This window comes from Odocoileus virginianus, chromosome 17, assembly GCF_023699985.2.
Source record: "Odocoileus virginianus isolate 20LAN1187 ecotype Illinois chromosome 17, Ovbor_1.2, whole genome shotgun sequence".
In the NCBI taxonomy this organism is placed as follows: domain Eukaryota; kingdom Metazoa; phylum Chordata; class Mammalia; order Artiodactyla; family Cervidae; genus Odocoileus; species Odocoileus virginianus.
The window spans coordinates 23,152,606-23,174,335 of NC_069690.1; the positions used below are offsets into that span (position 1 = coordinate 23,152,606).

Sequence of the window (21,730 nt, forward strand, 5' to 3'; positions counted from 1 at the left end):
AGAAGACACAGGAGATACAGTTTCCTGATCCCTGGGTCAGAAAGATCCCCTGGAGGAGGGCATGGCAACCCACTCCAGTATTCTTATCTGAAAAAATCCCACGGACAGAGGCGCCTGGCAGGCTATAGTCCATGGGGTCACGAAGAGCAGGACACGACTGAGTGACTAAGCACACGCAAATGTAATCTCAAAGCATCTCCTCATAATATACTTATTAATTACAAAGGGAAATAGCCCCAGTGTGACTTTCTGTGTACAGGGCAGATGGGCTCCAGTCCAGTCCCCACACAGGCCTTCTACCATACCATTATCAGAGACTTGTACCAAGTATCCATATGCTTCATTAAATATGTAGCAGGCACCTTTTGTGAATAGAAAAGAACCAGCCTTGGGAGTCACTTGGAGACCCGTATTACCCACCAGTGAGGTCCTAGGCAAATTAACACCATCTCAGGAGCTCTATTATCCCCATCTGTGCAGGGAGGGTCCTAAACATTGTCTGAAGACCCTCCCAACTTTACTATTCTTTGAAGATAAGGGAGCAGGAACTTTTACAGTGGTGGCACCCGGGAGAGTCTGGTCCTAGCCAAGTCACCTGGAAGATGGCGGAGGGCTCAGCATAGAAGTCCAGGATTGGTTGAGGTTGGTCCATCTGGCCCTCAGGGGTCTGGAGGTGGTAGCTGACCTTGACGGTGATGTTGGAGAAGCAGTCCTCCTGACACAGCTGCACAGTCACCAAGGAATGCGAGGTTGGAGTTGGATGTGGGAGAGAAGATGACAAAGAGAATACTTTTAACTTTGATGTGGTCACAATATTAAAGAATGAAAGGGGTTAAGCTAGGAGTCCTAAGCCTCTTCCAAGTAGGCCAGGCTGCCAAAAGCACTGGGAAAACCTCCCCTGATCTGCCATGGCCTCAGGTCTAATTTCTTATGGTTCCTGCCCTAGTCACAGAGGGGTTCTGGCCAGCAGGAGTTAAACTCCAGCTTGGACTTAGAGAACAAAGGGCAGCCAAGAGTCATGGTCTCAGCTATGTTTACAAAGATCTTTCTTGAAGTGGCACAGAGGACATATTAGAAAAATAAAAACTGTAGACCAGAACTTCCCTGGAGGTCCCATGGTTAAGACGCCGTGCTTCCAATGCAAGGGTCATGGGTTCAGTCCCTGGTGGGGGGACTAAGATCACTCGTGGTGCACAGCCAACACAAACAAACAAAAGAACCCTGAAGACCAGGAGATGGCCTGGGATGCCACTTGCCATTCTCTTTGTTTATTGAGACTTTTCTCCGGGTGAGAGCTTTGAACACCTGAAAATAGGTGAGCAAGAGTCTTGGCTGGAAAAGGTAGCTATGCTTATCTTTAAGGAAGTCACAGACTTGCTAGAAGTCTTAATCCATTTAACAACCAGAACTGATGTTGGAACAGATGTGTGGTCTGAAGCATAATTTATGAGTTTATTGGAATACATGATCCTTTGAGGTCCACAGTTTTGGGTGCTGGCAGACTCTGAGTCCTGACAAATACACTTTTCCTAGGTTTCTAGGCACCTTTATCAGGAGTAAGCTTTTGTAAATAACAACCTCTGTCTTTCTATTTCTACTTTGCCTCACTCAGGTTTTCTAATGTCGTCTCACATAAGGGCCTTCTGCCCCACTGTTGTTATCAGGTGGGAGAGGGAACTCTGTTATTCCCAATGTATTACCAAGGAAAATGGCAGCAATCAGAGGATTTCCCTTTTTGTCCAGTTTCTAGGAAACTCAGAGATTTACTTCGTGTTCAATCTATGTAGATTGCTTTAACTTGGTTTTCTGGTACCATAACCCCCATCTCCCACACCATCATGTGATTCTTGATCTATTATGATTGTTTTAGTTGCCTCATTTGTGTGTATGGATCCCTGTACTTCACTCCATGCACCTCAGTTCTTTTCTCAACAGTACAGACCCCCTCTGGGAACTTCCCTGGCAGTCCAGTGGTTAAGACTCCCAGCTTTCACTGCAAGGGACACAGGTTCAATCCCTGGTCAGGGAACTAAGATCCCACATGTCACATGGCACAGCCAAAATAAAATAAAATAGATAACCGACAAGGACCTACTGTATAGCACAGCACAGGGAACTCTGCTTAATAGTCTGCAATAATCTAAATGGGAAAAGAACTTGAAAAAGAACAGATACATGTGCATGTATAACTGAATCATTTTGCTATACACCTGAAATTAAAACAACACTGTTAATCAACTATAAGTGCATGGTCAGTCATGTCTGACTCTTTGCAACCCCATGGACTCGAGCTCCCAGGCTCCTCTGTCCGTGGGATTCTCCAGGCAAGAATACTGGAGTGGGTTGCCACTTCCTTCTCAAGGGGATCTTTCCAACAACCCAGGGATGGAACCCACATCTCCTGCTTCTCCTGCATTGGCAAGCACATTCTTTAGCACTGTGATACCTGTGAAACCCCTGTTAATCAACTATACTCCAGTATAAAATTAAAAAAAAACAAACAATGAAACACAGCAACCCTAAAAAAAAAATACAAACAGACTCCTCTGGACTCTTGGAAACTCCTCCACTCACCTGTCCGTCTGTGGGGATGAGCGAGAAGGACTCACAGAGACGGGGCCCCCTACCCAACTCCCTAAGGGAGCTCTGATCCATCCTCTTGTCTGAATGCTGCAGCCGTTTCCTCTGCTTCACCACATCCACATCCAGTGTGAAGTTCAGAGAGGTCCCATCAAGTCCTGAGAATGAAGATCAGATCTTTCTGATTGCACCAGGGAGGTCAAACTCCAGACCGAGGGCCCTCCCGTGAGCCCCTCCTGACTGGTTTCCCCCTCACAGGCACTTCCCCGAGTTTCTTCTTCATTTCAAAGTTACTTTTCTCATGTCTTCTGTCCCCTGGTTAGGGTCCCTCAGTGCCCCAGACCCAAACCTGGGGTTGAACATCCCCAGGGCTAAGTCAGTCTTCCCTTTGGGAAGAGGGCTTTTAGGGAGGAGGCTGAGATTGAGGGGGGAAATGTGGAGGAGGAAAGATTCAAGGAAGGGAAAGAGAGAGACCATAGAGTAAAAGCTGAAGATAGCAGAACTGGAAGAACCTTGTGGGTTACCTGGGCCAACACCCTAACTGTAGAGAACAAAAGCGGGGGCCCCAGCTTTCCTGGTGGTTCAGTGGTAGAGAATCTGCCTGCCAATGCAGGAGACAGGGGTTCAGTCCTGGTCCAGGAGGATCCCACATGCTGTGGAGCAACTAAGCCTCTGTGGCACAACTATTGAGCCAAGTCTGAGTGCCCCGAAGCTATGCTCTGCAACAGGAGAAGCCACCGCAATGGGAAGGCCACACACCACAACTAGAGGATCGCCCCCACTCGCTGCAACTAGAGGAAAGCCGCATGGCAACAAAAACCCAGCACAGCCAACAATATATAAAATAAATAAATATTAAACAAAGCAAAACGCCAGGCGCGGAGAGTGAAAGACACCTGCCCAGTGTCACACGACCTCCCAGCAGATGCTGTTCAGGCTCCGTGGCCCCAACCTTTCAGCCTGTACAGCTGGAAACGGCAGGACTGCCCTTTTCTAATGATCAGACTTGACCCTGGACTCCTGCGGGAAAGCCAGGCCACCTGGGAGCGCGCTTTCTGACCTGCAGGAAGTAGAGTGACTTCTCGGGGATGGTGACTGAGAGACGAAGCCCTGGGGACTGCTGCTGAGGGTTTGTGCTGGAGGAGACCTCTTGGGTTGGCAATAAGTACCTGGGCTGTGAAAGTACCTCTGCCTTCCAGAAGGTCTCCCAACCAGCACCAGCTAAGGGGATGGGAAGGGAAGCCAGGCCTCCAGCAGATTAGCCAGGCCTCCAGCAGATTATCCAGTCCCCCTGGTCTAGAGAGAAGGCGGAGGGAGGGAAGGGGAGAAGATATAATCAGAGAGAAAGAGGAGAGACACCACACACACACAGGCGTGGGCACAGTAGCTGGAGGTGGAGAGGTGCCTGCCTTTTTCCAAGTCTTCTTTCAGAAACCCAACCCTTCAACCCGAGGACGGGATCCAATGCCCCTCTTCCCAAGAGGGTCAGAAAGACTCCTTCAGAATGTGGACTTAACAGCAGGTCACCCTTTTCTGGGGCGGTTCCCATTAAACTGAACCTAAAGTCACAGGAGCACCAAAGAACTGATGCTTTCAAAATGTGGTGTTGGAGAAAACTAGAGAGTCCCTTGGACTGCAAGGAGATCAAACCAGTCGATCCTAAAGGAAAGCAACCCTGAATATTCATTGGAAGGACTGATGCTGAAGCTGAAGCTCCAATACTTTGGCCACCTGATGCGAAGGACTGACTCATTGGAAAAGACCCTGATGCCAGGAAAGATTGAGGGCAGGAGAAGAAAGGGGCAGCAGTAGATGAGATGATTAGAATCTGAGCAAACTCCAGGAGATGGTCAAGGACAGGGAAGCCTGGCGTGCTGCAGCCCATGGGGTCAAAAAACAGTCGTGTATGACTTAGCAACTGAACACCAACAACAGGTCAAAGGAACTAAAATCTTATAGAGGGATTTCATAACACCCCAACCCTACCCAGCCCTCTTTCTCTGTCCCCTCCCCCACTGAAGCCAACAAGGAGTGACCACAGAGCTGGACAGGTTCAGCTAGACTGCCTGTTACCTGATTCGGCAGCTAGGGCTGTAGAGTTGATTTCAAAACACAAAGACGCATTCACACTGCTGCTGAAACCAATGGGCAGTGCCTTGGGAGTGAAGTTCATGGACACCTTCAGATAAACCACAGGTCTTGAGCTACATAAGACAGCAAAGGGGCACATGAGAAGTGACCACAGGACTTCTGGATCGGCGTCTGGCTCTTTCATTCATTCAGTGAATATTTACTGATCATCTCTCATATGCCAAATGCTCTTCTGAGTCCTCAGAACATAGCAGAGAAAGAGACAAGCCTGGCTCTGGTGAGAAAACAGACAACTGGCAAATAAACAAGAAACAACAGGAAAATCCTCTGCGCAGGAAAAGGTATGTTAAAAATAAAATAGGATAAGGTAATAGAGACTAGGGGCTACTATGAAGCAGGTGCATTTTTATTCCCATTTATAGATCAGAAAACTGGGACTTAGAGATTCTGCCCAAGGACACACCTAAGTGCAAGCTGAGGTTCAAACCCAGTTCAACAGAGCCAATACTCTTAAACAGCACATTCACTCCCTCCCATCAGTGCCTGGTGTCTTCTTGGGGTCATTTAGGGCAGGGCAATGGGGTGAAGCTGCCCAGAAGGCAGGGCAGACTCCTACCGGAGTACAGTCGCCTGGCCCAGCGCACCCACGGTGATGTCAGCAAGGCCATCGCCATTGAAATCTAAGCCACCGGCCACGGATGTGCCGAAATACTGGAGTCCTGGGGCCACTGCGGAGGCTCTGATCCTCTGTGGGGGAGAAACACAGGGTGTCGGGGAGGGAAGGGGTTTCTTTTCATTTTATTCAGTCAACAGATTGGCCTGCTCCGGGGACACTGAGGCACTGGAAGAAAAAGTAAGGTTCTCCCAGGGGAAGTGGCATTGGAACAGAGGCTTGAAGTGGGTGGAGCTTGACCGAGAGCGGAAGGAGAGCAGGCAGGGGTTAGTGCAGTGGGAAAGGGGAGACTGGGTGCCAGGAGGCCTGATGTGGGGCTGGGGTGTGCCTACAGAATTACATTTCAGAACCCCACTGTAGACACAGGGTGGAAGATGAGGAGGAGACAGGAGTCAGGGTGTAGGTGATGGGGATGGACAGGAGGGGCTGGATTTGGAAGATGGTGAGATCTTTAGGATGTGGAGGCTGACAGGCTGAGCTGGGCGTCTATGATTAGCCCGGGTTTCTGCTGTGAGCGGTGGAGGGATGAGGCCCAGAGAAGCAGCAGGTATCAGGGAAGAGGGTGCTTTCAGAGGGGCATCCTGGGAGTGAGATGCTGGAGGCCATTCAGGGGAGGGGCTCAGGAGCAGCTGGACACACAGGACTGAAGCTTGGAGAGAAACTGCAGCTGGAGGTGGCTGGCAGTGCACATAAAAGATACAGTGTGGAATTTGGCAGTGGAGTCCAGGGGGTGAAGGTTATGCAATGGGGTGGGGCGGGGGGCAGTGTGGGGACAGGAGCCAGAGAAGGGACAGAGAAAGAGAGAGGAAAGAGGATCTGGGGCAGGTCCAGGGTCAAGAATGCCAAAGAAGGAGACAGTCATAGTTCAGGAAAGAAGATGGATATTGCCACAACCTCTAGCCCCACTGGAAGGATGCGGAGGTGAGAACCTCCCAGTGACTTCTGTCCCCCCTGGGCTGTCTCAGCCCCCTGGGACCTGCCTGACACTTAGGACAGGAGCTGGCTCAGGTCTCAGGCCCTCATATCTGGGGAAGATCCAAGTCCCAGAGCAGAGGCAAGAGGTCACCTGTGGCCGATGGGTAGAGAGGTCACTCAGCTGGTTGGTAGCGCGTCCATTGTAGATGTACACACTGCCAAAGCCTGCGCCGTCGTCTGCCCCAAAGTCCTCCAGGGGGGCCCCGATGGCCACGTCTGTGAGCTTATCCTGACTGATATCCCCCACTGTTGCCATGGCAAAGCCAAATCGGGCATAAGTTAGCCTGGGGTGCCCACTCAGCATGCGTGCCAAGGAGAAGGAGCCATTCTGTAAGGCAGAGAGGCAGCTCAGCCCTCAAGACAGGGAGGCAGTGAGGTCCCACCCCACTGCCACCCTGGGAGGCAGGCTCAAAGACTCATTGATTCTGACTCTCCAGCCAGGTGTCTGAGGCTCAGAAAAGGCAAGAGACCTTCCCAAGTTTACACAGTGAGTAACTGGTGAAGCTGGGGTCCTGCTGCCTTGCAGTCCAGGACCCAGAGCTTCACCCGTCTGCTCCCACAACTGGGGTGCTGGTCTGGTGATCAGGAGGCCTGGCTTCTTGGCTTGGCTCCATCACACACTGGCTCTGTAAACTGGGGAAAGTCTCAAACATCACTGAGTCTCAGCTTCCTCATCTGTAAAATGGGAGTTTTTTTCCACCTCCCACAGTTACTATGAGAAACATAGATCATAGATAAAACATGCTTTGTCAACTGTGCAGCTATGTGGAATGTCATCGTCATCAACATGAGATGGTGGGGTGGGGAGAATAAGAAAGAGGGGGAGGGGATGGAAGGGAGCAGCCACCCCACCAGGCTGCCATCCACCCTGAGCTCCCCATCACCACCCTCCAGTGCCAGGCAGGGCCAGGGCGCCTCCAGCCTCTGTCACCTCAGCCCCAGGCTGAGCGGCCACAGCCTCAGCCACCTTGTGAAGACGGATATCTCTAACCTGCTTGTTCACACGGTACATGTAGACTCTGCCCTCCTCTCCTTCAATGTGGTAAAACGGGGCCGCCACCAACAGCAAGTCTGTGATGCCATCCATGTCAACATCCACAGGGCACAGCTCGGAGCCAAAATAGGACCCCAACTACAGGCCAGGGGGATTGCAGCTCACGGGGAGTGCCAGGGACCCCCCCACCCCCACTGCCACCACCACCACCAGACCCCTGCTCATGTTCTTCCTGGGCCATCAGATTTGGGTCAGACCAGGTCAGCATGTTCACCAGAATAACAAAGGAGGCTGGGTGAACAGCTGGATCCCCCACGATGGGGAAAACCAGCTGGCACTCAGGCACACAGAGCCGGGGCCGAGGCTGAGTTCTGCTCAGACGGGGTCCCCCACCTGCTGTGTGCCCTGGAGCCCACTCCTTTCCCTCTGGGGTCTCTGGATCCCCATCAATAATAATGGTGGCAAGGGGGTTCCTTCCCAACAGGTACCTGCTTGCCCTCCAGCACTGGCACGAAGCTGTTGGTCTCTCTGCCCACATTCTGGAGCTCAAACACAGCCCCCCGCTGCTTGTGCCGTGGGGCCCCCGCCAGATAGGAGAGGCCACAGTCCTTGTGCAGCACGGCCACTGAGTAACCTGCGGGGTGGGGTGGTGGCATTGTGACCGGGACCTCCCACCGGGCCACTCTTCTCCACCTTCCCAGTCAGGCCTTCCAAGTAGCTTGGGCAGCAGGGCAAAACTGGAGACACTATCCCATCCTCTTAAAAATCATCAGTGGTGGCTCCCACTTACCCATGTGCTCCGCCACACAGAAGTGATATACACACATTACCACACATACAGCCTCACTCAAAATGCTCTCCACACACGTGCACCACGCACGTTCATCACAAACGCAGTATATGAAGACTAAGGACCGGGTGAAGGTTCACCCACCACTATTACTAATGGAGAGGCCCCGCCTCCCTAGGCAGCGGCCCAGGACCTGGCACTTTGGTACCAGCATCAGGGTCTATCCCTCGGTCCATATGAACAACCAGGAACCCTACCACAGCCTGCGTCCCTACTCAAGTCCCGCCTCCACCCAGGTAGCCTCTGGGCCCCGCCCCCACCCAGGCAGCCTCCGGGCCCCGCCCCTCCCAGGCAGCCTCCGGGCCCCGCCCCTCCCAGGTAGCCTCTGGGCCCCGCCCCTCACCCAGGCAGCCTCCGGGCCCCGCCCCCACCCAGGCAGCCTGCGGGTCCCGCCCCTCCCAGGCAGCCTCCGGGCCCCGCCCCCACCCAGGCAGCCTGCGGGTCCCGCCCCTCCCAGGCAGCCTCCGGGCCCCGCCCTCACCCAGGTAGGCATACTGCGCAGACTTGGTGTCCACCGCTGTCTGGTTCAGGAAGCTGCTGTTACAGCTGTGTGTGTTATAGAGCAGTGCGCCCCCGGACCAATCAAAGGCCCCTACGGTTCCAAGCAGCACCTGCTTCTGCAGGGGAGCAGGGTTGGAGGCCATCTGAGCGGGAGGGACTCAGGGCCAGTCAAGGTGGCCGCGGTTCTACCTGCCAGCACAGCTAACCTTGCAGGGGATTGGGGGAGGGGGTGGTGGAGATCAGTGCCCACCGGCCCAGAGACGCAGAAGGAAGGTGAGAGGCAAACACTGGGTTTCGGCCTTGTACCCAGGATTACACCAGGGCAGCTGTCCCTCCAGTACCAGCAGCCCCTGGCACAGAAATCCAACCCGGGGGCCCAGATGTTGAGTGTATAAAAAGGGCGTGCTTGTGTATTCAGTCACATCAGACTCTTCCTGCAATGCTATGGATTGCAGCCCGCCAGGCTCCTCTGTCCATGGGATTTCCCAGGCAAGAATACTGAAGTGGGTTGCCACTTTCTATTCCGGGGATCTTCCCAACTCAGGGATTGAACCGGTGTCTCCTGCATTGGAGGCAGATTCTTTACCACTGAGCCACCTGGGAAGCCCACATTAAACAAGTATGGCTCAGCAAAATGGGGCTTATCTCCCCCAAGGCTGCACATCTGGGCCTGGCACCCAAGGCCCATTTGTGCTAAGTGACATGCTAACCATGCTCCCACCACACTCGTGGACCGTGTCCTCACAGCCTGTATCCCACCCCATCGGTGGGGAACAGGGCCTCCAGAGGGAAGAAGTAGCCAGCTTGGTGGGCAAACCCACCCAGGCCTGGGGGTTCCCAATCTGTGTTAAGTGAGCCACTTAACCCTTTAGCACAGGACAGAATGACTCCCTGTTATAAACAGGGTCACTCTCTCCTTGACCACACAGGTCCAGGTTAGGGTGAGCCCACAGAAGTGTTTTCCTGTGTCCTAAAACGGCTCCTTCAGATGCCTCACTCCAGGAGCACCCTGTAAGCCAGATGGGGGCAGGGGAGACCCTGAGCTCCTAGGAGTCCCTGGTGCTCAGTCAGCCACATACCTCATCCAGGATCTGGGCGCTGAACCCAACCTGTGCCAGCTGGTAGTGGGGGGCATCTCCAACTGTGCCTGAAAGCCAAGAAGCCCAGTGAGCCTGCTGTGAGTCAAGGCGAAGGGAAAAACCAAGTCAGGGTGGAGATCAAGGGGCCTGCTTTAATAGCTGCTGGCAAAGTAGGCTGGGCTGTTCCTTCCTCTTCCTGGGCCTCCATTTCCTCATCTGTGAGCTCCTGGGAACAGGAACCATTCCCCAGTCACCCTTCTTCCAGCACCAGAAAGAGCTTCTCATCAGAGCTTCACAGAATTTGGGAGTGCCGAGAATGGCTGGGACTATTGTTACCTTTTTATTTTGATTTTTTAAACTTGTTATTTTATATTGGGGGCTTCCATGGTGGTTCAGATGGTAAAGAATCCACCTGCAATGCAGGAGACCTGGGTTCGATCGTTGGGTCAGGAAGATTCCCCTGGAGAAGGGAATGGCTACCCACTTCAGTATTCTCGCCTGGAGAATTCCAAGGACAGAGGAGCCTGGCAGGCTATACAGTCCATGGGGTTGCAAAGAGTCAGACACAACTGAGCGAGTAACACTTTCATTTTATATTGGAGTATGGCCAATTAACAGCGTTGTGACAGTTTCAGGTGGACAGTGAAGGAACTCAACCATACATATACAAGTATCCATTCTCCTCCCCCAAACCCTCCTCCCATCCCGGCTACCACATAACACTGAGCAGAGTTCCATGTGCTATACAGTAAGTAGGTCTTTGTTGGTTATCCATTTTAAATATAGCTGTGTGTACCTGTCGATCCCAGACTCCCTAACTATTCCTTCCCCCCGTCTTTCCCCCTGTCAGTTGTTGCATTTTTAGAGATGGAACAGCAGAGGCTCAGAGAGGTGAGGGGAGTTGCCAGAGTGCTACACGGAGGGAGGATGGGGATGGGGCTGGAGGGCGAGCCTTGAGCCTCCTGCTCAATGCCAAGGGGGCCGCCACAGGGTGGCCAGGGCTCTGGAGCCTCACCTTCCACACGAATGATGCTCTCCTGCAGTCTGTTCAGCAGCCCATCCAGAGCCGTGTAGTTGGTCACCTTGAAGGCATGATCCTCATCAGGGTCCGAGGCAATCAGCTTCAGCTCATTGTACGCTTTACTTTTATTAAATGCTTCTCCCACCTGCACAGAGGTCCCAGGTCAGTGGGCCAGCACCGTGAGTGGTCTCAAGGCCCAGGGAGAGAGCTGAGCCCCTCCGTCTGGCCTTCAGAGCCCCCCATCACCTGCTTCCTTCTTTCCCGTCACCTTGCTTCCCCACACACTACCTGTGTGTTCCTGAGCACACCAGGGCCCCCCACCTCCGCTCACGCTGTCTCCTGTGCCTGCAGTCCTTCCAGCCTTCCCCGGGCACTAGGTCAGTGGCTCCTTTTGTCCTCCGAGACTTGGCTCTGCACCAGCTCCTCCAGGAACCTTCCCTCCCGGGGCTCCCAGGGTATCCAGTGCTCTCCCCATAACTTCTGGGAGAGTAAGCTGTGACCACCAGTGGGAAATGAGCCATCTGGGGGAAGACCCTGAGTGGGGTTGGGGGTGTGGGGAGCATGGGACACAGGGGCTGAGAGAAGTTGGTGTTTGTGACTGGAGCAGGGTTTGGGTAAGCTGCTTTCTGATGCCCCTCGAGGAACCCTGGCTCCTCACTGCCTCAGCCTGTACAGAGTCACGAGATACCCCCAGCTTCTGGCTCTTACCCCAATGGCAAAGCGCTCAACACCGCGCATCTTTGGGGAATTGATGACAGTCGTGAGGTTGAGGGGGTCCTGGAAGATATCCCCATCAGTGAGCACCAACATGACCTTGGATGCCTTTGCTCTCGAGCCTCGGTTTGGTGTGAAGATGTTATCTCTAAGTCGGGGAGGGGGAAAGGGAGAGAACTTTGCCAGACTGTTGACTGAGCCCTGGGGAGGTTTTATTCACTGGCTTGTTTTAGAATCAAAGAGGATTAAGGAGCCCTCCCAGGAGAAAAGAGCCCCAAAGAGGGGTGGTGATGTCCCTGGGTACACAGCAGCACAGGTACAGGAGGCAAGACCACAGCGCAGGTGTTCTTACCCCTCACCTGCTCCCAACAGACAGGTGACCCCAGAGGACAGCACTGGAGTCTATTCCTTGTGTGTATGTCAAACTAATAATGGTATTAATTACAGCGGCTAAGATTTACATAGCACGTATGTGCCAGTCACTGTGCTAAGAACCATATTTTTTTGGTCACACACTGTGGGATCTTAGTTCCCCAACTAGGGATTGAACCTTTGCTCTCTGCATTGGGAGTGCACAGTCTTAACCACTGAATCAGCAGGGAAAACCTAGCACTGAACATATTTTAACCCATTTATCCTCAAAACTCCTATAAGGCAAGTACAATTATTATTATTTGGCCACCCCTAGCAGCTTGTAGGATTTTAGTTCCCCGAACAGGGATTGAACCTGGACCTCAGTGGTGAAAGTGCAGAATCCTAATCACTGGACCACTAGGGAATTCCCTATGATTCTCATTTTTAATGTGAGGCAGTTGAAGCACAAAGAAGTTAAACAGCTTGCCCAAAGTCTCATGAGTGCAAACTGGAGCTGGGATTGAAGCCAGGGAGCCTGCCCACTCACTCCTCTGGTAAGCGCTGTGCCCCACTGCTGCTCACAGGAGAAGTCTTTGGAAGAATTTTTGGAGGACTGTCCTGGGGTGTCATCCATCGGCCAAGGCTGGATTGGAAGACCTCACAGTCCCCTTTTAGCCAAGGAAGAGCCTGAACCCTGACCCTGTCCTCTATATAGTCTGTCCAGCCACCTTCTCCAAGCAGGATGTCTCAGAGCCTCTGGGCAGGGCCACAGGCTGGCAGCCAGTAGATCTACAGATAACTCACAGGACGTGCTGCATGGCAGAGGCAGTCTTGGTGACTTTCTTCACTTGAGTGATATTCTTGACTCTGTCCAAGGAGGCTCTAATGTCTTGGCTGTCCAGAAGGTCAAGCTCGGTCTGGATGACTTCCCCATATTGCACCACGGCAAATCTGCACTGCAGGGCAGGGGCCAAGAGGGGAGGAGTTTGGCAAAGCTGCTCAAGGCTACCCCCACCCTTTAGATGGCTCCCCCTGGAAGAAGTGGAAGAATCCACTCATTCCTCCTAGTCTCCGGGCAGGAGGAGATGCTCAGGCAGAGGGGAACCTCTAAGCCAGTAGGGGTGGAGAAAGGTGTGATAGTAATGGCTCCTGGTGAATCATGGGCTTCTCCCTGAATCTATGTCCCTGTGTAGCCCCCTCTTCCACATTGACTCCAGGATAGCAAGTGACTTCCACATCACTGCAAAGCAAGGTGACTTGCTTTGGCCAATGGACATCAGCAAATGTGATGCAATCAGAGGATTGGAAAGTGCTTGCCATGAAAGAGTTGGGCTGGGCTGGGCTGTTATAGACACATGGCCCAGAAAAGTGAAGGCAATTGAGGGTCCAGTCAAGCAGGTGTCTGCATCTGCAGGAATTAACTCCAAGTAAGGATGGCAGAAGAACCACCCAGCTGAGCCCAAACTGAATAGCCGACCCACAGAAGAAGAACAGATCCTTGGTGGATGTTTTGAAGCAGTTTGTTCACAATGGTGGTAGACAACCCACAAGTTGTGTGAATCCAGCTCTAAGGGAAGCCCACCTCAAAGCACTTCGTGTAAAAGTTCGTCATCATGTTGTAGATGAAATCTTTGGCTTTCTGGAAGTCTGGGGCTTCAATGCTTCCTGAGCCATCCAGGACAATGGCGATCTCAGTGCCTGGGCCAAGACAGGGAGCAGGTTAGGAGTGGGTGTGGCATTTGGAGTGAGGGCAGCTCTCCCTGCTCTGAAGGGCACTCACCCAATCAAGCCCTGAAGGCTCAGTTCAGGGAGGACTCAAGTGCCACTCCCAAGAGTGAAGCCTTTGTCTCAGAGGCAGAGAGAGCCAGAACCTGCTCAGGCTCTGATGCTGTGTGAGTCTCTCCCAGCACCCCTGCTCCCTGGGCCTCAGTTTCCCCATCTGTAATATGGGGGAGACAGAGCTGGGACTGGTCAAGCCTGCATAATCCAGTCACTGCTCCCCACCTCTTGGAAAAGGCACAGCTCACCCCTGGAGGTCGCTAGCCTAGGGGGTCAGTTCTGACAGCCTCTGGGAGCAGCCCAGATCTGCCTCTTCTCACCAGCTGCCTCTTCCTCCTCTTCCAACTTCACATCCCGTCGCCTCCTGGCTGTGTTCTCTGTGCTGCCTTTTTTGTCCCTGGAGCAGTCTCCAGCGTCCGCAGTGGTGTTGGGATCCAGAAATTTTTCTTTAAAAAGTCCACATGGAAGAGCTCAGAGTCAGATGGCTTCCTGGTTCACCTCCAGACCAGCCCTCACTCAGCTCTCCCTGGTTCCCTTCACGGGGGGCCCAAGGCTGCCCTGCCCTCTCCAGGCCCCTGTGTCCCTCTGCATCTACCACAGGCTGGTGCCTCTTCTTGCAGACCCCAGGAGAGCCCTCAGAGCTGTCCAAGGCCAATGCAGGTCCAGTCCTTACCAAGGTTGGAGAAATAGACCTGGGCCCGGGGATGGAGGTCAGGGGCCAGCAGGGTGCAGTGGCCTGTGAGCTCTGAGCTGAGGCTGTGGGGCTGCCGGGTTGGCACTTGAATGCAGACCTGGTGGAAGGGTGGAAAAAAGAACGGGAAAGCCTGGGTCACCCCTGACCCAGGCCACCCCCACACCCCCATGCAGAGCCCAGAGCCTCAACCAGGCAGGGGCCACAGAACAACCTGTTCACCCCTCCCCAGGGGGAGGAGGAGTCAGTGTGCTGGGTCACACAGCATACCCAGGTCAGAACCACCATCAGCCCTGGGGTTGATCAATGATATAGCTGAGCTCAGCCCTGAGAATAACACACCAGCCAGGGCTAGTATCCACAGGGGTCGACCACAAGGGTCACCACCAGCTCCCCCAGGCCCTCCATCCCCTGTGCCACACACACTCACCAAAACACCATGGTGGTTCCGGACAGCCGTCACTCCCTGGTACCTCCCCTTTGGGGCGGGGACATGCTCTGAAACAGTGAAGCCCAGAATTAAGGGGGTAGGGATGCTGGGAGGCAACCCAGGAGCCAAGGTGGCTGCCACAGGGGCATCTTGGTCAAAGCCCCATGAGGACCAGCTGGCCACTCAGAGCAACCTCTAGAAGCTGGATGGGGGAGCCTTCAAGGACAAACCTCTCCCCCAGGCTCATTCGGTGTCTCATTCCACATGTGCCCCATGATGTCTGCTCTGCTTGGCCTGCGATAGATGGTGATAGGGATCCAGAAACACTGAGAGCTGCTGCTGGTCCTCAGGGGACCCTGGGCTGGTGGGCAGGCAGGCAGAGAAGCTGCAGCGGGCGTGTGTGTGCCGCATGGAGAGGAGGGCAAGAGGCTGAGGGACTGGCCGTGGAGTCTGATGAACCCTCCCCTCTCCAGGTCCCATCCCCAGGGAATCTTATTGCCCCACAACCCCAGGGGCAGAAGTGTAGCTCCTTCCCCTCCCTCCCCACTGTGGACCTCAGCAGACTCTCATATTTGAGTCACAGGGTCACTCAGCCACCACGCTGGACCATGTCTCCTTCTGAGGCAGAGATGGAGGCTGTTCAACACAGGGCCTCCCTCACAGTCTAGGACTCCACCCCACATGGCCGAGGGGTCGTCAGCAAAGATGGGCCTTCATCTGGACTGGGTGGGATGGGGAGTGTTTGGTCAATGAGTGAATGAGGTCCATTCCTTTGTTCATTCAAACAGCATTATTGATCACTTAATATATGGCAGGCCCCATGCATTAGAAAAGACCCTGATGCTGGGGAAGATTGAAGGTGGGAGGAGAAAGGGGCGAAAGACGATGGGATGGTTGGGTGGCATCACCAACTCAGTGAACATGAGTTTGAGCAAGCTCCAGGAGATGGTGATGGACAGGGAAGCCTGGCATGCTGCAGTCCATGGGGCTGCAAAGAGTCAGACACAACTTAGCGACTGAACAACAGCACTCTGGACAACAGGATGGCCACAGTTAGATGGGAGGGGGAAGGGTTGGGTCCCACTGAGGTGCAATGAGCTGGGGTAGGTTGGGTTTTGGAATCAAGTGGAGTTGGGTTCGCATCTTTGGTACTACCCAGATATGTGATGTTAGTCATACTAGAAGCCAGAGGCCTTCTCTGAACTGTAGCTTCCTCTTCTGTAAAAGGCTGTGGTTTTGAGAATTAAAAGTACACGAAGCACGTAACAGAGTGTCAGGCGACATGGTGAACACTCCATAGGTTTTGGATTTCATTTTCATTGTTAGAATTGGGTCTGTTAAAGATGGGTTAGGGGTTAGGGTTGGGTAGGGATGGGACTGGGCGCCAGGGTGGAAGGCTTGTTGTGCTGGAGTCTACGGTGGAGGGACCGGGTTAGGTGGGGCTGGGGCTGGAATGATTGGCCTGGATGAGTGGGATTCCCAGAAAGGAGGTCCTGGGAGCATTCCCCGGGGTGGGGGCTGACTCACCTACTGGTTGGCATTGGAGCTCATCCTGGGTGAGAGAACACTGATGCAGGGGCTTCGCTGTCTGGCTGGTTCTGGGGCTGGTGACCAGGAGCCTGAGCAAAAGCGTTGAGCTTGTCAGTGATCCCCTGTCTTCTCCCCAATGCCCAGGCTCGGTCCTTCCGTTCCAGGCCCACAGACCCACAGGCTCCCCATCTGGGAAACCATGGAAAAGACCAGACCAGGACAGGCAGGAAGGCTCCCGGCCCAGGACAGTGGATCTGCATTTCAAGGGAGGCACGGGCTTTAACCTTCACATGGTTTCTAGCAGGCAATGGCTAAATACCTCCTGTTTTTGCCTGCTGGCCCACCCTAACAGACATGGGGTGATATTGGTGGTAAATAAAAACTCTCCGCTCTTTGATGGTGGTGGTGGGGATGAGGCTCCAGGAAGCCACCAGCAGCGCAGTTGTTTCTGCTGCAGGCAGTGCTGGCTTCCTAGTGGCTGCTGGTGGGGGGCCTGCCCCCACCTGGCTTCAGTGACCATGCTTCCTGAGAAGAACGTTCTAGTGCCCCCTCTCCCAGGGACTGGTCAGAACTGGAAGTTCTGGGCACCTCGGCTTGGTTAAGGCAGCCTCAGGAGACGTGATTCCCAATGGCCAACTCTGCCCCCAACCCAGAGCCCAGAGAGACACAGAGACAGTGTCAGCCTAAATATTCTTAGGGTCCATGCCACTCAGGGAGGAAAAGAGCTGCCTCACGACAGGGAGGTCTCTCTGTCTTAAGGGCTGTGAATAGGTGGCATTGAGGAAGGGTGACAGGGAAGCAAGTCCAAGGTTGTACACCAGGGCAGTGGGAGCCACAGAGGGCTTTGTGAAAGGGAGCCACACTCAGACAGGTCATGACGAGCCCCGGCGGGCTGGGGGCCAGAAACAAGGTTGTGCTGCCACTTCCTCACCTCTTGTTACTTGACATTTTAGGAAGTTATGAAAGATATTCACTTTATCTTTCATGGTTGACGGGATAATAAATAAAATCTATACTGGGTGTGTGTGCCTCCCCAGCTTAGCCCAAGCTGATTTCCACCCCGATAGGGCTGCTGTCAAGGTCAGCGGTGGTTCCCACATTGCCAAGTCCAAGGGACACCTTTCTGTCCTTGTCTTCCTCAACCTCTCAGCAGCCCTGGACTTAAGGGACCATCTCCCCCTTGAGCTACTTTCTTCTGGATTTCCCCTGACCTCCCTCAATATTCCTTCTCCCAATCCTTGGCTTGTTCCTTTGCTGTCTGACTTCTAAATGTCACCTGGGCTGGGTGGGTCCCTGTATGCCTCACCACACACTCTCCCTATTGATCCCCTCCAATCGCTGGCTTCAGTACACCTACAAATGCTGACATTCCCATCTTTATATCTGCAATGCTAGGATGCCTCCACCAGAAGCCAAATGAAGGACTTCCCTGACAGTCCAATGGTTAAGACTCTGTACTTTCAATGCAAGGAGTGAGGGTTCAATCCCTGGCCAGGGAACTAAGATACCACATGCTGTGGCACAACCAAAACATAATAAAAATAAGAATAAATAAAAATTAGCTTCACCCTTGGAAAAAAGAAGAAAAAAGCCAGATCAGCATACTAGTAAAATAGAATATAGCTATAGCTATATTATATATATATATATAAATCAGCATAGCTATAGTAAAATAGAATAATGACCCTTCCACTCCCAGAGAAGTCCACGTACTAATCCCCAGAGCCCACAAATAAGCTACTTTTTATGGCAAAAGGCACTTTGTAGATGTGATTAAGTTAAGGATCTTGTGATGGGGAGTTTATCCTGGATTATGTGGGTAGGTCCAATGTAATCGGCTTTCCCGATGGCTCAGCAGGTAAAGAATTCGCCTGCAATGCAGGAGATACAGGAGATTCAGATTCAATCTGAGAGTCGGAAAGATCCCCTAGAGGAGGAAAACGGCAGTCCGCTCCAGTATTTTTGCCTGAAAAATCCCATGAACAGAGGAGACTGGTGGACTACAGTCCAAAGCATTGCCAAGAATTGTACATGACTGGGTGACTAAGCATGCATATCAATGTAATCACAAGGGTCCTTATCAGAGGGAGGCGCTGCTGGCCTTAAAAATGGAGGAGGGGGCCACAAGCCAAGGGCTGCAGGCAGTCCCTTGAAGTAAAAGAAGTGAGGGTACAGATTCTCCTCTTGAGCCCCTAAAGGAATAAAGCCCTGCTAACTCCTTGATTTTAGTTCAGTAAGACCCGTGAAGAACTCTGACCTCCAAAACTTTAAGATAATAAATTTGTTTTTTGTTTATTTTTTCTTTTTGGCCACAGGGCACATGGGATCTTAGTTCCCTGACCAGGGGTCAAACCTGTGCCCCCTGCATTGGAGAGGCAGAGTCTTAACCACTGGACTGTGGTTTCTGTACCAATGTGTCCTGTTCTAAGCCACTTAAGTTTGTTGTGAATTTTTAATATATTTATTTTGGCTGTGTCAGGTCTTAGTTGCTATATGCCGGATCTTTTGTTGCCGAACACGGACTCACTAGCCGTGGCTCGCAGGCTCAGTAGATGCAGCACACAGGTTTAGTTGCCCCGCAGCATGTGGGATCTTAGTTCCCTGATCAGGGATTAAACCCTTGTCCCCTGCACTGGAAGGGGGATTCTTAATCACTGGAGCACCAGGCAAGTCCCACGTTTGTGGTGACTTTGTTATAGCAGCCCTAGGAAAGTAATAAATTACCTACTGCCCATTGTCTAACAGGTCTCTCAAATTTAGAATGTCCAAAACAGAACTATGGTCTTGTCCTCCTGCACCTGAACTAAACCTTTCCATCTCCCCGCCATGGATGCATGTCACCACAGACCACCACATTCTGGAGTCCAAGGCCTGGGGGGCACTCTTCTTTCATTTTTTTCACTCATCCCCTCCATCAAATGCATCAGTAAACCCTACTGATTTTTCCTCCAAATTATATCTAAAGAACAGCTCTTCTGTTTCCCCTGCCACCATCATCTCGCCTGATGTGTAGTAATAACCTCCTAACTGTTATTTCTTTTTTTAAATTCAGTCTTGTAAATTACACCACATCACTCCCCTACATCAACAACCTCCCATGCCCTTAGAAAGAGAGTCTGTCCATACTCCTCGCTGCAGCCAACAGGGCCTTGCACCATCTAGCACCTTCCCCAACCCTGACACTCGCCTCCAGCTCCTTCGCTCCTCAAGCTCTAGCTCCACACTGGCTGGCTGCTGTTCCTAGGCTGCCCTCAGCTCTTTGCTGGCTTGGGCCTTCTGCCTTGCTGTTCCCTCCTCTCCCCAAGCCCAGCCCATTCTCATTCCTTGGCCTCACTTAACTGTCACAAATGCTTTCTCCAACCAGCCTCACATTACAACCCAGTCTCTCTGCTTTTCATCAGCCCATTCATTCCCTTCCCAGAACTTGTCCCTGTTTGATGGCATCCTGTTCACTTGTTTACTGTTTATTATCTCTCTCTCCCCCTAGATGGTAAGTTCCCCAAGGATCTTGTCTATCTTGTTTGTTGTATTATTTAAGGCGGCTGGACTGTGGTGCAGAGCAGGGGCTTGGTAAATATTTGTTGAGTGATGATTGAATAACCGTCCAGGCAGCAGGTGAGCAGGCCAGTGTAGAGTGAGGTTGAGGAGGGCAGTGTGCAGCTCAGCTCTGTGAGCTTAAATCTGAGCCCCCAAATTAGCTTGCCTGCTCAGCAACCTTGCCTCTTTCTCAGACCCTGCCCAGCCCGAGACTCAGCCCTGGGTCCGGCACCTTATTCTCTGCTCCCCCACAAAGGTGGGCTCAGAACTGGGCTCTAACCCAGACCACATTTTAAGGTGGAGGTGCAGGCCTGGAATAGCCTCAGGTCTCTTTCCTCCTTTAGGCCTTGGCTCAAGCTGTTACTTCCACTTGCAGTGCCTTTCACCTCCTTTCCCTGCAGAACAGTCTTCCTAAAAACCAGCTCCTCAAGAAGCCTTCCCAAAAGAAGGAGCACCTTGACCCCTTCCAAGCCTTCTAGGAAGCCCTCACTCCTGGACTCCTACACTTATCTGTGACTTTTGTTCCCACTTAGACTGTGAGTTCTGGTTGAACTACCATGTACAGTTGCACAGGTTGCACACTGCAGAACCCAAGGTTGCCTTTCATATCACAGTCATGCAATGCCATGGCCTGGGGCCCAGTCTGAGCTGCTTCTGCTGCTCACCCCTTTAACCAGCCCCTCCATGGTGGGTGGTCTGTTGATCTCCAGGTTTATCTACCGAGGGACTGGCAAACTAAACTGTAACTGAATTCACCATCAGCTAATAGCCCCAGGGACCCTATTACACCTGGGCTGAGTGCAGCCCGTCTCCTGCCTTCATCCGTCTCTCACTCAGAGTCTATTCCCATACCTCCCAGGGGAAGGCCTTATTTTATGTTCCACACCACCAGCTGCAGAAGCTAAGTCCATGATGCTGCCAGCTCTGGCTGTTATATCTTACAGAGAAATGACATAAGGGAAAGAGGGGGATGCGTCATCCTTGCCCAGGGACCCCAGCTGGTTCCTCTGTGGCCCAGACAGCAAGAAATGCATTTCCTGCCCTATGAGCAGCCCATGGTCTCAGGCTCCAAGGTTTGAAACCCAGAAGTGCGTCCCACCACATCCTCCTTCCCTGCATGTTCAAACCTGTGAGCCCCTCTCTGCTCTAGCAGGTGTTTGCGGAGGTTTTCTTGAGCCCAAGAGGGCTCTTCCCCCAGCCCTGGGGTGGGGGGGGCGGGGTGGCTCAGAGCCTTCTGCTCTGGGAACTTCAAAGACCCCTCCTCCGCTGTGGGCTTTTGGCTCAGCTTCTGAGAGAGGGGGGTTAAAGTCTGTTGGGCCTGAAGCGGGTGTGGTGAGGGCCCTGCTGGGGTACTGGTGGGAGGGGGGCTGGGCAGAAGACAGTCACTGATAACTTAGGCTGAAACCCAGCCTTGACCTTGATGAGCTGGGGGAGCAATCAGAATGTCATGCACTGCAAACTTTGTTAAAACTGAACGCTGACCCAGCGCAGAAGCCATGATCTAGCAATTCCACAGCTGGGTGCCCCGGTGCCTGATAAAAAAAGATGCCCAGTGAAAGAAAATGCAGAGCTGTGCTGGTTGTCATAGCCCAAGGAAACTGCCAGAACACCTCTCATCAGCACTGTTCCCACATGGGAAAACTCTAGCAATAACAATGGGTTACCACTGCCGCAGGCAACACTGATGAAATTCCTAGACTGGGTGTTGAGGGAGAGAAGCCTGATCATATGTCTTATTTATGATAAGTTCAAGAACAGGCAAAGCCAGTCTATGGAGACAGGGAAGAGGGGAGGGCGGGGGAGGGCATGTGGGGACAGGGGTTAACTCTCTCCCAGGATGTGCCTGGTAGGGAGCGCATGGCTGTAGGGGGCTTGTGGGGGGCAGCCTCTTATATGGACGCAACTTATACGGGTGGCTCACTTTGTGAACA

At 52.8% G+C, this 21,730-nt stretch overlaps 1 protein-coding gene across 2 annotated transcripts in view; it reads right to left on the reverse strand.

Moving 5' to 3' along the window:
- ITGAE (integrin subunit alpha E) overlaps nt 1–21,730 on the reverse strand; it is a 59,550-nt gene that overhangs the window by 19,507 nt on the left and 18,313 nt on the right. For both annotated transcript variants that reach the window (XM_020881188.2, XM_070478882.1), the window contains exons 3-19: nt 16,260–16,351; nt 14,733–14,800; nt 14,285–14,402; nt 13,932–14,057; nt 13,415–13,530; nt 12,637–12,788; nt 11,473–11,626; nt 10,759–10,909; nt 9,744–9,811; nt 8,645–8,780; nt 7,802–7,947; nt 7,311–7,451; nt 6,411–6,647; nt 5,288–5,418; nt 4,654–4,784; nt 2,575–2,738; nt 596–724 (exon numbers count right to left, since the gene is read on the reverse strand). In XM_020881188.2, coding sequence (XP_020736847.2) covers nt 596–724; nt 2,575–2,738; nt 4,654–4,784; nt 5,288–5,418; nt 6,411–6,647; nt 7,311–7,451; nt 7,802–7,947; nt 8,645–8,780; nt 9,744–9,811; nt 10,759–10,909; nt 11,473–11,626; nt 12,637–12,788; nt 13,415–13,530; nt 13,932–14,057; nt 14,285–14,402; nt 14,733–14,800; nt 16,260–16,351 — 2,260 coding nt within the window. The remainder of the gene's footprint in view (nt 1–595; nt 725–2,574; nt 2,739–4,653; nt 4,785–5,287; nt 5,419–6,410; nt 6,648–7,310; nt 7,452–7,801; nt 7,948–8,644; nt 8,781–9,743; nt 9,812–10,758; nt 10,910–11,472; nt 11,627–12,636; nt 12,789–13,414; nt 13,531–13,931; nt 14,058–14,284; nt 14,403–14,732; nt 14,801–16,259; nt 16,352–21,730) is intronic.